At 38.2% G+C, this 14,851-nt stretch overlaps 2 protein-coding genes and 1 long non-coding RNA gene across 3 annotated transcripts; all 3 read left to right on the top strand.

Annotated features, from left to right (window-relative positions):
• The first annotated feature begins 42 nt into the window (after window positions 1-42).
• On the top strand, window positions 43-3,165 carry LOC113670185 (dnaJ homolog subfamily C member 9). The gene is made up of 2 exons (XM_027186284.2): window positions 43-701; window positions 2,535-3,165. Exons 1-2 carry the CDS (start codon window positions 132-134, stop codon window positions 2,730-2,732), a joined length of 768 nt encoding a protein of 255 aa, XP_027042085.2. The 5' UTR covers window positions 43-131; the 3' UTR covers window positions 2,733-3,165.
• A 1,302-nt stretch (window positions 3,166-4,467) lies between these two features.
• Window positions 4,468-6,895, top strand: LOC149040758 (uncharacterized). Its single transcript, XR_016179848.1, has 4 exons — window positions 4,468-4,588; window positions 4,620-4,650; window positions 5,733-5,799; window positions 6,725-6,895. It is a non-coding gene; the product is annotated as an uncharacterized LOC149040758 (long non-coding RNA).
• A 934-nt stretch (window positions 6,896-7,829) lies between these two features.
• LOC113670161 (uncharacterized) lies at window positions 7,830-14,734 on the top strand. The gene is made up of 8 exons (XM_027186256.2): window positions 7,830-8,233; window positions 10,479-10,561; window positions 10,648-10,837; window positions 11,148-11,203; window positions 11,438-11,545; window positions 12,037-12,374; window positions 12,603-12,800; window positions 13,255-14,734. Exons 1-8 carry the CDS (start codon window positions 8,067-8,069, stop codon window positions 13,885-13,887), a joined length of 1,773 nt encoding a protein of 590 aa, XP_027042057.2. The 5' UTR covers window positions 7,830-8,066; the 3' UTR covers window positions 13,888-14,734.
• Window positions 14,735-14,851: the final 117 nt, after the last annotated feature.

Below are 14,851 nucleotides of genomic sequence, written 5' to 3'. Positions count from 1 at the left end.
AGTCATTCCAGACTCTTGAAGCGACCAGAAGTGTTAAGGCACAACCACGTGACTAGTCTAAAAGTTTGGCGGGCTATTGGCGGCAGCCATATTTCCCTCGCCACTTTAAGTTAGTGATTACACAGAGCGAAATGTCTTTCTTTGAAACTCTCGAAAAGCTGTTAGGTACGAAAGATTTGTACGAAGCACTAAGGTTAACTAAATCAGCTTCTGAGTCGGAGATAAAGCGAGCTTATCGTAAAAAATCGTTAGAAGTTCATCCTGATAGGGTTCCCGAAGCGGAGAAAGCGAGCGCCACCGAAAAATTCCAATGTTTGAGCAGAGTTTACACAGTTCTGTCTGATCAAGACAAGAGGGCGTTGTACGATGAAAGTGGGGAAGTTGACGACGATGTTGTGGTCCAACAACGTGATTGGGATGCCTACTGGAGACTACTGTTTCAGAAAATCACTATGGAAGATATTGGAGAGTTTGAGAAAAATTACAAAGGATCAGAAGAGGAAGTGAACGATCTCCGGTCGGCGTACTTGGATTATGAAGGTGATATGGACGCTATCTTGGAAAATGTGCTATGCTCGACGATCGGCGATGGTGAAAGATTCCGAAAAATTATTCAAGATTTGATTTCAAAGGAAGATCTACCGACTTTCCCAGCTTTTGTAAATGAGGATAAAAAGAAGAAGAAAGCGCGCAAGCAAAAAGTTAGTAAAAAGTATTGGTCGATCTTTTATATCAAATGTTATTGTCCTAGAAAATATCCATAGTCTCCTAAACAGGATCATTAGAAATTTTAGACGGGCAGCAAAGTCTTCTGTGGAAATGCCATCATAATGTAGTCATCTGATATGCCTCCATCAAGCTCGTAGAGGTGGTGGAGAACAAAAGAATATTTCAGATGTACGTCGGATTTCGTTTTAGTTTATGATTGAGTGACACTGTATCAAAGTTTTGTTACTAATAGAAATTATTTGAAAGAAGACTTGTCTGCATGAGCAATTTTTATTTCACAACATTTATGCGGCAAATTAATTTGGTCGCGTAGATGTTAGCAAGCATTTGTAAAGAATTTGGCAACAGTTCAAACTCTGTGTGCTGGTTATGACTTTGGATAGATAGAGTATTTTGCTGCAAACGCATGTACAGGCCAAGTGGGGCAACTTTAATTTGTCAAATTGAAACAAACATGCAACCCTAACAGTGAAAATATTTGCCTCATAACCCTTTTTCGCAATCTAATTGTTCTCATCTTCACAAGCTAATCAAAGTTACAGCACAAAAATAATTGCTTGTTTTGATAGAGCTATATACATGTAGATAACTTGATAGTGCAGATAAGGACTTCTTAAGATATTTCTTTTTTTTCACTGTATTAAGTGGGCAGGATCTTACCGTGGGGTAGTCCCACGATTGAATTCCCAAAACAGGTTATGGTTTGTCATTATGGTGAATAACACTTTCAAAAGAAAAGTATAATTGTTTGCCTTACAACCTGGTCACTTCAGTCATGGATCATGATGTTTCAACAGCATACTGCTAGTCTTCTTTAGGCAATGAGGTGGATTGAGCATGTGTCATGTATAAACCGTTGGAGTTCCACGGCTGTGGTTGGTATATCTTCTAAAGTTTCCCTTAGCAGTTTGCTGCTGCACAGGTCCTCCTGCTGTTGTGTCTCATGATCATTGACAATTGGGCTTCTGAGAATTCTATTCTACTGTCCTTCTTGATATCATTAGGCTGATTGCTTATATGGATTGCCTCTTCACCTTGCATTTGTAGAAATGGGGATCACCCTCAGTAAACTTTACTTTGTTCATAGAGGGCTGAAACAGTGGTTTTTCTGTATAGGGTTGTGTCCTATTGTCACGTCATGTTTGTTTAATCTTCTTTTTTCCGTAGGCCCAGTTGTATGAAAAGCCACAAGTGATAATCCAGAATTAAAAGTTTAACTTGCCCTTGATTTCTCTTGAAATAAAGCATATATTCAGGCTAACATTTTGATGGGTTTTACCTTAGCACAAGACAGAACTGAAGGGTAAAATATAAACAATCAAAACTGTCTGGAAAGCTATAACATTTAATTAAAAGTTGTTGTCAAAACCTTAGTCATCTTTGTGCCTTGGACAAGTTTACAGTATGTTCCCTCAGATAATCTGTAGAATCATGGTATTAATTTATAATTAATCTTGTGGTGCCAACCTCTTAGTCTCTAGAAAACTTATAAACAGGAAGGTTTGGAAGGTACCTTTCTTACAGACTGAAAGGGACAGGGGCATGGGAGAATCATGGTCAGCACAGGAGAGGAAAGCACATGAAGGAGAATAAAAATGCAAACATTTGTCAACCGTTCATCTGCAGTGTTTCATAATAGGAAACAGTAGGTGGAGGTCAAAGGTGTAACACAGTAGGAAGGAGGGAAGAGATTCTCCTTCCTGCAGTCTCATCGTTTTTTTGTGGTCAAGCTTTTACATAGCTGAATGCCTAAGTTTTTGAAGATTATGATCAATGATTTTAAAGACTTAATTTGCTATTTACAGGCTCAGAAAGAGGCAGCAGAAGCAGAGGAGATGGCCAAAGAGCTTGGCTTAAATGACAAAACTGATGATGGTCTGAAACAACTGGTTATGAAACGGCAGAAAGACCGGCAAGGGGCCATGGATGACATGATAGCTGGGCTGGAAGCAAAATACTGCAAACCAAAGAAACAGAAAACATTTAAAGGAAAGAAAAAATAGTTTTTTTACCTTAATCCAAATCTGTACTGGGATGAAAAATTTATATATCCTGGTAGGTTGTATTACAGAAGGGTTGTCCTTCAGTTGCATTCCAGTTTAGCTGGTTATCAGTATTTGACAGTAAATCAAGGGAATATTTATCATCACAGTCTTTTGGTATTAATGTTTAAGTTTACACAAAATTTACATATCTGGTATGTAGAAAGTGAAGGAGTTTGTATTTATCTTGGTCATAAAATTTTCTTAGTGATAACACGTTTTGCTCTGCCTGTTTTATAAAATTATCTCAACCATGCAATTTGTTGAATTTTGTTAAATAATAATGATCTAAACATATCATATTTTCATTATTAATTGTCAAGATTTTTTCCACATTTCCCCAAATTTAGACCAAAGTGTATGAGATATGCAATGAAAATTATGCTTATTGAGACATTTTGTTTGTTTGATAAGTCTGATAAATATTTCCTCCTGATTCAATCACAACTGCACCATGACATGATTACAGAAATGAACCATTCTATGTGGGGCATGTATTTGGGGGCTATTTGATATACCTTTGGCCAATGAAAAAGAAGAGGAGATGCTTTTTGCACATATCCCATACGGGCCTGAATTTTTTTCAGGTCCTATTTTCAGCTACTTGTTTCAGTAGTGTTCTTAGCTGCAAGGATCTCTTAATTTCATCTCTTCACTGCAGTGCAATTATATGAATTTCATATATCTAAAATCATCATTCATTACTTGGATGGTTTATTTGGACCCAACACACTGACCAGCTCCCAGTTGGCTTGTTAGCTCAGTTGGTAGAGCAATGCACCAATATCGCAGAGGTCATGGGTTCAAATCCCCTAAGGGCCTGAATTTTTTTCAGGTCCTATTTTCAACTACTCGTTTCAGTAGTGTTCTTAGCTGTGAGGATCTCTTAATTTCATCTCTTCACTGCAATGCATGATGAAAAACACTTTAGACCTGTTGTATGTAATTCACTATTTGAGTGCACGTAATGACTAAAGATTTTCCCTAAATATCAAGGAAAATTTTATTATTTTGTCCTTTTTCCAGCCTCATTCTCTGTGGTCTTAAAATGATTAGATTCAGAGACCTTGGGCTAAGAACAAAACAAACACCAATACGATTTTAAGAACATGAGTCTTTCATTGTGTTTCTGTTTTCTTTTTTACTCGTGTTGCTCTTAGGAGTGATCGGAAAGTAATTCTTCACATTTCAAATACCACTAAGTTCAGTTTATCAAGATGTATTCCATGATTTCTGGTTATAGTGCTATTGGTCTATAATTATTCGTATCACAATGTTCATTTGTTGAACGAAGAGAAAATTTTTGCCAGATCCTTTATTGCATGTGAAGAAATGAGGAGCCAACTTACAAATGTTAATTGGAACTTTGGTATTGTCAATGTAAACTGTTGTCTAGTTATTAATTAACAGCTGATTTTTTTGCCCATCATTGATTAATTTTCATGTCGTGTGTTTTCCCGCGTTTTCCGCGCAAAGTCTGAATTATTTTATAATTTATATTCTTTGTTTTTGGTCCTGGCGGGACAAGTTGGCATTGTGGATGCAAATTGTTGTCTAAATATTAATTAACAGCTGCAAGATGCAAGATGAAGAAGCAACATAAACTAAATAAAAAAAAAAAGGCAATGGAAAAACAACTGATAAATTCTCACATCAGTATTGTTTAAATTCTTTTTGGTTTCAATTTCTTAAATAAGGCTGAAACCATTCACTGATCAATTTCCATGTCGCGTCTTCTTCCGCGTTGTTCGCAAAGTCTAAATTATCATATAATATATATTCTTTGTTCTTAGGCCCCGGTGGGGCAGGTGGATTAGGTTTATGCGAAAATTAAAAGCCAAAATAGAGTGGGAGAAAACTTAAATGGAATTTAGTCCAGGTCTTTTGTTAATGTTGTTTATTTATTATTTATAGGACATCATTTAATGAACTTAAGTTCCTTTGTTATGTTCTTAAAGTAATACGCGGTCATTTCCAAAAATTACGGTGATTGGTATACGAACTGTCATAGTTCTGAGGCTATTTCCAAGTTTTCCATACTAGACACACAAGTTTATAATCAAAGATTTGGAGTCGGTGCAACACTGAAAGATCAGAAAGCACTTAATCCTTTCAAAGGAGGCTGCTGCGATAATGAACTCCCTTTCAGTCAATCCCACTGAGGGAGCGGGCTTTATGCGTTCAGCTTTTTAAAGGTTGATCTTTACTCAGAGAGTCACTCTGTTCTTGACCGCGAGCCAGACAGATTTAATCTGAGCCTTTGGCCTAAGATAGATTTAGTGAAAAATCCATCAAAGTCCTTTTACCTCGCCAACATTACAGCATTTTCTCAAACCCAGAACTGTGAGTTTTCTTTAAAGGACTCTTTATGTTATGTCGGGGAATTCGGAAAGCCAAGCCCGCTAAATAGCCTGTCCATTAGGGAGGAGAAAACGGGTGCGTGGTAGAAACAGTTCTTTTCAGAACTTAGAAGACGCAAAAGCCACGCTCAATTTAGTTTTCGATCCTTCGCAGACAATTGTTTAATGTTTTGTTTAGAAATGTTGAGAGTTGTTTTTCTCTCGGGGGCGAGAAGAAATTGGGACAAGACAAGGGCGAGACAGGGTAGGGCACGCACGTGTGGACCCTTTTACTAAAATTATTGACATGACATGACTCCTGCTCTTGTCAAAAGAGAAGCATTCCAGCCTCTTTTACTAGTTAGTTTCAATAACGATTCTTCGTCGCCCTTTAAGTTGACTTTTTCAATGTGAGGATGAACCTTGGAGATCTATTCAATAAGGTTGAAAAATAAGCTATTCTTATATCAATACCAGAAATACATTTCGGTTTTATTTGGAGAAGTTTCCCCTATCTACACAACTCTTACATTGCTGAACAATAAACCTCCCAACGCTATGCGACAATAAAAAGTCAATAATTGCTGGTTAAATGACATCCTTCTTCTTTCATTACCCACAGCAAACTCACTTCCAGGAGCAAAAATGAAGCAAGTAGCAGTTATCCTTCTGATGTTGTGCATCTTTGGGTAAGTGACTCATTGAGGACCAAAAAAACGAATAACAATTAAAGTGTTTCATGTAAGTTTACTTAGTTGGTCCACAAGAAAGATCTAAGGACTAGTCGTCGATTTTTTCCAGGGAGGGGAAGGGGTGAGGACTTAAAGGAGATCATATGGTTTCCAAGAGGTATATGGAGGGGAATCAGTCGTCGCCAAAAGAGTATAAATAGGGGACTATAGAAACTTGACTGCCAATTAACTGCCCATGAAGGGGATGGGGGTAGGATGTAACACTGTAAATACACTCTTCTACATGTCATGTCACGCTAGACTCCTCGCATCATTGCTTTGTATCGTGCTCCTTCGCGTGGGATGATTCGCAGTATTTGCTAGTTCAATACTCGGAAAATACTGGACCAGCAAAGGGCTAATTCGATTTGTTAATTCTTATTATTTGCGCACTGGACGAGTTAGCTGTGTGTTATAGGTTGGTGTAATACAGGCTTTTCCCCCTGCACGTACTCTACTCACCGTGAATATCGATTTGGCCTACCTTTGTTTCGCTGGCTCTGTCTTGAAGTGAAAGAGAGGTTCTCACACTAGAACGATTTGTGCAAAATCAAAGCATTCTGATTAAGAAAGAACACGCTTCAGCTCCCTGTATCGAAATAAGCGAAAAGTTTGGGGTATACAAGGAAAGGAAGAACTTTTTTTTTCCAAGAGTGTAAATAGTTTGCTCGGTGATTCCCATAATGGCCAAGTTGGCTTTCAGTTAAAGCCTATTTTTACCTTACGCCGAGCAATGTTGTTCGCAGCAGACGCGAATAAGAAGAGACTTGCATTTTTTCAAAATTAAATACGAGCTAGTTTCATTAGTTTTGCGATTATTTAAGTCATGGGGAAAAATGATGGACTTGGAAAGATTATTTGCAGTGTTCATTTTTGTTTCAAGGGCTGTATGTAGATGCGATGGTAAAAAAGTCACATATGCAAGGAATGACATCAAAGTTGACCTCATAAAGGTTGTATCGTAGAGAGCGGGCTGACAATAAAAAGCGAAGTTGCCATGGAAGAACAAAAAATTTGAAAAATGCTGTTTCACGACTGGGATGCTTTTTTAAGCTGTTTTCGTGCAAACCGGTTCGACCATCAAAGCGTTTTCGGAAATTAGAAAATTGCAGAAAATCCGTCCTCATTAGCAGCACAAAAGCACTTTCACTTATTTGTTTGTTTTAGTTTTTTTTTTTTTCTTTGTATCGTTTACTGTTTATTTAGAGAAGAGAAATTCTTTTGTTTTTCAAAAATGCCAACAATGTTTGTATATACGGCGGCTGCCAATCCAAATGCTACCGACGGAATCAACTAAAGTGCGTAAACAGGAAACTGAGTCATTCAAAAACCATTTTAAAAATATTAATTGATACTTTTCACGAAGAAATTTCGAGAAAAATCTACCCCGACTCCTGTCGCAAATCAAGATATTTTACATGCTGGAACAGTCAGTCCGCAAGACATCACAACTTTTACGCGTATACACAAGGGGTACGTGATCGCGGCGCTTATCCCGACATCCGGGTGTTGTATCATGCTTACATCATCGTTTCTAAGTTTAGATAGGATGTGTACTTATCGTCTAAACGGGCGTTCGGTGACAAGCCGTAACAAAATGCTAACCAAGGGTTGTTTGCGTGCCAAGACGATTTGCATTTTTCTGATAAAGTTACGAAAACATTTGTATTGAGCTTAAGATGTAGGTATGAACGGATTAACTAACTGGGAATATCAAAATAGGTGATATGGATTTGTCTTGCTAGAGAACTAAAGAATTGCGTGAGTCACCAAATCAGCTATTAACTTTAATTAATTAAAAGAAGAACCTTTAGCCGGAAGTCAGGTATCAACTACATGTATCTCTGTAATGATAATAAATTTTTCGTTCTTTTTGTTGTTGTATTCTTGAGCTAAACTAATTATCATAAGCAATCGAAAATTGTCTTTACCGTATTTCACTTGTTTATTAGAATAAAAATAATTTTCTTCATTGACGCAATTTTTCTGTCCCCTGTCAGAGCTGATGTCCCTAATAAAAGCAAAGTCGGTTCTGCATTGTGTCAACATGTCATCAAAATACACCGTTGAATTACGTTGCCTCATGACCACAATGGGGTCGACTTTCATTGATTTATGTTACGTGTATCTATACTTGACCTTTGCTACAAGTTTATCTTCGCTTTTTGCTGAATAGGAATAACGTGAATATAAGGGACCCGGTGGTAACAACTGCGCCAGTAATTATGGAATCTAAGTCATCGGCCGAGCGAATGTGCTGTAAATCGTTCAAAGTGTCTGAAAGTATAGTGGTGTTCTATATCGTAAACGTTGTGCTTGTAACGACCGTGACATTGCCAACATTATTTTACATTTTCCAGCCGGATCATCCTCCACACACAAAACTCAATGGGTAAGTAAATCATCTTTATTTTTCAGTTTTCACCAAACCAATCGATGGAACAGGAGCAGGCAAAACCTGCTTCTTTTAATGATTCGTCGATTTTATTTCTTCCCACCTTGTTGAGCCTAAAAAAAACTACAAACTCTCAAATCCAAAGTATGACTTTAATGGATGTTCTGATAATGGCCGATAACTACGACTGTAAACTCTCCTCAAAGGAGTTTGATGTTCTCTATCAGTAGTTCCTTGCCTGGAAAGAACTACTATTTACCGGAGAAGGTTTTCTTGTGATTTGTTTATATCACGCTTATAACACCTCCTTGGCAAAGTATGATGTAGAAACGTAAATGTTTTCATTTGGGTATGAAAATGAATGATCCCCTTGAAAACTCATATTTGCGAAGGACTAAGGTGGAACTGTTAATGCTTAGGAAACAACCTTAGTGGCCTATACTAGGATTTCTACTCTTTCTCTTAGATTTAATCAAACCTAACCGTTGTTTCTTGTGTGTAAACTGACAACATGAGCAGAAATATGGCGAAAATGTTCTCATTTGGGTGATGACTGACGTAATTATTTAATCGTCTTTAGGGAAAAAATTCCAGTTTAAATTTTCAGTTTTTGAAAGCTTCCTCTTCAAAGGATAAACACCATAAGCTAATTGATTTTTCACAGTTTACGGTGGGAAGATTTCAAGTATCAATCAGAAGGAAATTCTGAAGGAGTTTTCTTTGTCTAACTCATTCCTAAACCGGACAAATGTAGGAGGCGCAAATAAATAACATGGGAAGATTTCTATTGCCTTTTGAAGATTTTAAGAAAATGTAAGATCCCCAGTATCACTAACATGTGGAATAGGCTAAAAGAATCGGTTAAATGCTCTTTAATAGTGTGGAAAACAGAACAAAAATATCCCCTGATTAAACTTACATCTTAGTGAAATTACTAAAAAATTTATACAGGAATGAAAAATCTTAGCGATGGTAATGGTCGAACTAAAGAAGTTTTAAACGTTTGAACCACGTTTTAATCTTTGAAGTTGTGACGAAATTTGTGACTGAGCTTTTGATCCCGATCCTTCACAAATAATGTTACTCTCAGTATGTGGTGTTACGTCGTGAGCGAAAGTGACTTTAGCAAACTTTACCTATGATGCACAGTTTGACACAGATAACATCATGATCTCGTTAATCAAGAGCGTCACCAAACGCCTCTTGTCTGCTAGATTTTATTCTAGATGCACCTAGAAAGTCACAAAGGTCAAAAATGTTATCACACTCCACGTTTTTGTTTTATAACGCTACAGAATTTTACAACAATGAAATAACTTTATCCGGAGTTTTTAACGAAAATGGAAGAGATATCCTTCTTGTCTATGCATGACATTATTACGGTGTGAGACTATCTTCAAGCCAAGGAACGCCCCTGAAATGTCAAAAAGGAGAGGACGTCTTTATAAACCAGTTAGCGTGATCTTTATCGCACTAGTTGTGTTGGTGTTCTGTGAAGTATGTGTATTTCTCTACAAAATCGACTTCAGCTCCACGTAACGCTCATGACAAAAACCACCCAGCAAACACCATTATTTTCTTTGCCCAAAACAACATGGTGCATATAAATTTTTTAACTCAGTATGCAATGCGACTTAATCTTAAAATGCGACAACACTAATGTGTAAAGCAAACTTTAATACGAGGATTAATTTCTATAATCTTTCGTGTGGAATTTTAATTTTCGTGTCCATAGCCCATGGTTTAGCGGCAAGGCAAACAGAACCGCCCTGCAAAGTAAAGATTTTTCCTTTTTTCGACAAATGTTTACATTGGCAACGATTATTTACATTGGACAGGATATTTACAAAAGGATGCATTTATGACCAAGCGAAAATATGTTGGCAGAGCTTCCCGGAAGGACAGAAGAAAAAGGGTGTTTTTATTAAAAGTTTTAGATCAAGTCTATTTACGGTATACTTGTGAAGCGGTCTCCTTTCAGAGAGAAACCGCCCACGTTGGTAACACACCAAAGACTCGTATTTTTAGAGGAATCTGAAGGTTTTCCTTTTACACTCAGCCCCAAAATGAGCCCCAAATGAGTGCGACTTCCCAGCTGATGGAAATTGAGAAATAAATGGTTTCCATCCATCTTTCTTGTCTCGTTCTTTGACTCTCTGTTTGTTACCATTTGTTAAATCAATCTTTCGTTTGGTTACTATGGATTGATTTTGAATGTGTTTTTTTTTTTATCGTTCCACAGAACTTTCTTTCAAAAAATTGGATATACATTGAATTCTTCTGATTATTTTTCACAGAGGACAAGAAACGTTACAATAAACAAAGGTAAATAGAAGTTTTTAAAGAAGGGTTTTAAACCTCTTAGTACATGAATTCAGTTTAATGGCTGTTTCCTTTTATCGCATAAACAGATTTCCCGCTCCAGTGCAACTCACCGCTACTCCCTGATAAAGAAACCGGTCTCTGCCGACCGCCGTGCGCCTGGACCACACAATCTCCTCTGACGCAGAAGGTTTACTTTGTGGTGATAGTGGTTGGCCTGTGGTTGGCACTCATTGCGACAATTATCACGTTTATCACTTGGGCCAGTATAAAAAACCTGTAAGTGTCTGTTAAAGCAAGTTCTTTTGATTTTCGAAAATATACTGGGATCGCACCGGCTTTGCTTCACACTGCTTTTTGATTGGTTCAGAAAACTGGCGTCAAAGTCAAAACCAATAGTAACTTGATTACTCGCATCTTCCCGCGCTTGAAGACGTGCGGTACGCGTGTATTTACTTTATATTCTTATTGGCTTCTTGTGATATTAAGGTTGATTGGTCGTTGATTACTCTAATTAGAATGATTACTAGTGTTTGGTCTCTGGGCTTGCTGATTCGGTTTAATTCTTTTTTCCCTTTGCTTTCAATAGCCGAAAGTTTCCTCATGTTCTGCGATTTCATATCATGGTCTGTTGTGTTATCCTGGGTAAGTAATGCTCAACGTCTGGTAAGAGCTGATAATTTGCATTTTAGACTTTTTTCTATTTCTTTTTAGCAAGTATTTAAACAAGAGTGTCTAGCGCAGAGCTGGAGATATCTATTAAGTACTTTGTAAAAAATTCAAACATATCCTCGCCTCATCATTCTCAGTAAGCCACATGAATTGGAAAAATTGAAACTCTGAGTTTTCTCAACTGTTTCTTTTTTCAATAATGTACAGGAAACAGCAAAATGCTTCCCATGCACATGAGGCCAGAAAAGACATTCTGCCGAGGTCAGCTTTTTTGGGAGTCCACTGGTCACTCTTCGTTAGCCACCGTAATTCAAGGTAAAGAGAGCAATTTAATGCCATGCGCCATCAATAAAGCTACTACTACCACAAAAGAAATGTTTTGTCTGAGCTTGTGGGGACAGAAAATGAAATGCAGACGAACCTCGACTCCAGAGTGCTTTTTTGTTCACAGGTGATAGTCCCCTTGGGGAAATATGGGATGATGGTCGAAAGTCTTGTCATATAAAGACAGTGGGGAAAATCTTTCTCAGTATTAAACAAATCTTGGTTTGTCACTGCACAGTACCATGGTAAAAAGAAAGGCCGATGTTTTAAAGAAATACGAGCTCTCCTCTCAATTTTCATCACAGCTCTTTCCACCACTTTCCGTCCTCGTTCTTCAAGCAAATCTTTGGGAGGGGGTGACGAGGTGGTTGGAGATTTGCAGGTTTATCGTTGGGTCTCCTGATGTCTTGAACTTGATGGCTGTGACCTTAGGTATCCTTCTCTAATCCTTTAGTCAAAACAGTCTGTTCTTTGTTAAACAGGTGCAATGTCTCACTATTTTGGCCTGGCACATTCATTCTGGGCCATGTGTTTCATAGCAAACACTTATGCCGTAATCGTTCGCGATAATCGAGCCGTCTTCAAACATCCAATCAAAATTCACTTCATACAGTCGGTATTTTGCTGGCTTGTGCCTGCAGTAATTGTGACCTGCTGCCTCTATATTTCTCCACCTGGGTACAAGTTCCTCTTTATAGATCTAATGGCTGCAGGTGCCGCAAGTGCACGAATGGCGCACTTTGCTGTCACATTACCAATGCAAGTAACGCTCGGAGTGTCACTATGTCTACTGTGGAGTATTGTGTGGCATCTCAGAAAGGTACGTACAGTGAGAATTTTTTATTGGTGAAACGGCTGACCTAAATTAGAATGCATGCTCTTGTTGTATGATATGGGGAAGAGTATTGCGCCAATAAGAGTGTATCTCGGCATAAAGCTTTCACCTTTCCCCTTTACGAGTGAAAATGGTATGTCCCCTTTGGGGTAAAACCCTGCCCTCTTAAAAAGTGGTAGCAAACAAATGTTCATATCTTTTTTGTTCACGCAGGCTCGCTTGGATTCTAGAAAGCGCGTTATCCGCGCCAGAGAAGAAAGAATTTCCATGCGGCGAGTTGAGCGCCAGTTCCTGAGCATGGCAGTAGTAATTACGGTGGTTATGGGTGTGGTTATGTCGGTGAACACCGTGACGCTCTATCGCGTGAGGGGTTTTGTGCATGATGCTGAAGTTTACTTCGATTGTTTACTGGTAAGGCTACTCTAAACGATCAGCAAACTGTTGAGCTACTTTTATGTGAAACCTGAATAATTTTGTTGTCAAGTTAAAGGAGGTTAGTTTTGGGAGAATGGTGGCTAAATCCTTTGTTGCATTTCATTCCTAACCTACCAGTCAATTTTAGCCCCTATGGGAGTCAGTGTATTGCGTATTTGGCCACTTGACCACTCCTCCCCCTTGACTCACTGATCAGTCCAGGCACTCCTAAGAAATGCTTTGAGGGTAAGTTATAATGAACTAACATCTCATTTAGCGGGATAAAGGGAGGGGGGGGGGGATGAGGAAGCGGTCGTCGCTTTCCCATTGGCTAAATCCTCATTTTACGAAAACCGTGATAACTCAAGCAGTCGTGGTCTTCAACAAACTGATCTGTTTCCAGTTGTTCATAATTCTTAGTGCGATAACGGCTTTTTATCCTTACTTTTAGGTCTCTAAGAACTGCAAGCCCCCATCCTGTAACACGGTGCTACCTCTGATAAACGTAATAGCCCCTGCCTTCGCTTGTCTTGCATTCTTCTTCCTTCTCCTGATGAATAAAGATTGTCGCAACATTTGGAGGGGCTGCTTCCGTAGATTTACAAAGCTTTTTGAGTTTTGTAAACCACCTCCACTAAAAATTCGCGCAGATACAGACTGCTCAAGATGTTCCTCAACACTCACTGTGCTTTCCACTGATCGCAGGGATTCGGAGTTGTTCTTTCGACAATCGTTCGTGTTACCGGGATATGTCTCAGGATTGGACCTTCAACAGAACCGGCAAAGAGCGTCTACTTTAACTTTCCCTGTCAAGAAACAAGAACTAACTGTCACAGATTTAGATATCGAAATAAAAGTTACTCCTCCATCAGACGCAGACGTAGAATTGCGAGCCAGGTGCAATTCTGTTCCTGTATTTTTGCTGCAAGATTTAGATTCACACAGACGCTATAATAAAACTACGATCCATTCATCCACTGAGTCACTTTCTAGTGACCACAGTGGGGTATCGGTCACTAATAGCGAAACACCGTTGGGAACTGGGGAGAGTTTCATCCAGGAAATATATTCTTCGAAATTATAGCTTAAACTCGTTTAAAGGAATGGTGTTAAGACGAGAGGTGTACTACAGTTGGTGATAAAGTGATGAGACAGAACTTAATATACGTGGTTTTTAGTTTCTTTCGTTTTTTCTTTCGTTACATCTCCTTGGGAGAGAGAAGGGGACTACCTGCTTGTTGCTAAAATATTTCCCACGGTTGTATGGGCAAAGTTGTGAGGCTTTGAAAGGAGACAAAAAAGAGAATAAGCTAGAGTCGTTATTGGTGAAGTGGCAAGATTTTAATTTTCCTTGGAGCGTTTCAACGTCACGTTTCAACTGCCTCTGTCGCCAACTGTAGTAGATCTCGAACAAAAAGACAAAGAAATCGTTCTTTTTCCTTCCCCAGAAATCGATTTCGTATTGTAATGTAAATAAAATATGTACATATGGCATTTTTGAACAGATTGATGTACATAAGTAATTGTATATTTTATAAATTTTTTTGAAATGTACTATGCTAATCGCAAACCTTTTTTCATTTTTTAAAAATTCTCTTTACTAAATATTTAGGTCACCCTTTAGAGAAAAATTTCACGCGTGAACCCAAGTTAGCGCTCAAGTCAGGTCAAGCCAGTGACCCGTGTTAAAAAAGAAAGAAAGAAAGAAAAACAACAATGATTTGTGGCTTTAACGCTCATATCGCTACTTTTATGAAGAATATTTCAAACTTCTGATGAGGCGTGAAACAGTGCTAGTGATTTAAAACTTATGATGGTCAAATGAACTAAAACGTAAAAACTAGTGCATTTCAATAAAGATGGATGTAAGTAATAATTATTGACGTTTTGAACAGCAGAAAATGAAATAAATTTGCTTTGTGCTACTGCGATTTGCCCATATTTCAATCTAGATAATGAATATTTGTCAGAGAGACCTTTGACATTTTTAGTAGCTATCTTTACATTGGTATCACTGACATCATTCGCGCGTTGTCCTCTTCGCGTTG

Source organism: Pocillopora damicornis, chromosome 9, assembly GCF_964200805.1.
Source record: "Pocillopora damicornis chromosome 9, jaPocDami1.2, whole genome shotgun sequence".
Classification (NCBI taxonomy): domain Eukaryota; kingdom Metazoa; phylum Cnidaria; class Anthozoa; order Scleractinia; family Pocilloporidae; genus Pocillopora; species Pocillopora damicornis.
The sequence above is the reverse complement of the archived record's forward strand: the minus strand, read 5'-3'. Positions and strand labels throughout refer to the sequence as shown.

Coding starts and splice junctions, on each gene's coding strand:
- LOC113670185 (XM_027186284.2), top strand. CDS start 132: ATGTCTTTCTTTGAAACTCTCGAAAAGCTGTTAGGTACGAAAGATTTG. Junction 702..2,534: donor AGAAAGCGCGCAAGCAAAAA/GTTAGTAAAAAG, acceptor TGCTATTTACAG/GCTCAGAAAGAGGCAGCAGA.
- LOC113670161 (XM_027186256.2), top strand. CDS start 8,067: ATGGAATCTAAGTCATCGGCCGAGCGAATGTGCTGTAAATCGTTCAAA. Junction 10,562..10,647: donor AAACGTTACAATAAACAAAG/GTAAATAGAAGT, acceptor TCGCATAAACAG/ATTTCCCGCTCCAGTGCAAC. Junction 11,546..12,036: donor GTTAGCCACCGTAATTCAAG/GTAAAGAGAGCA, acceptor TTTGTTAAACAG/GTGCAATGTCTCACTATTTT.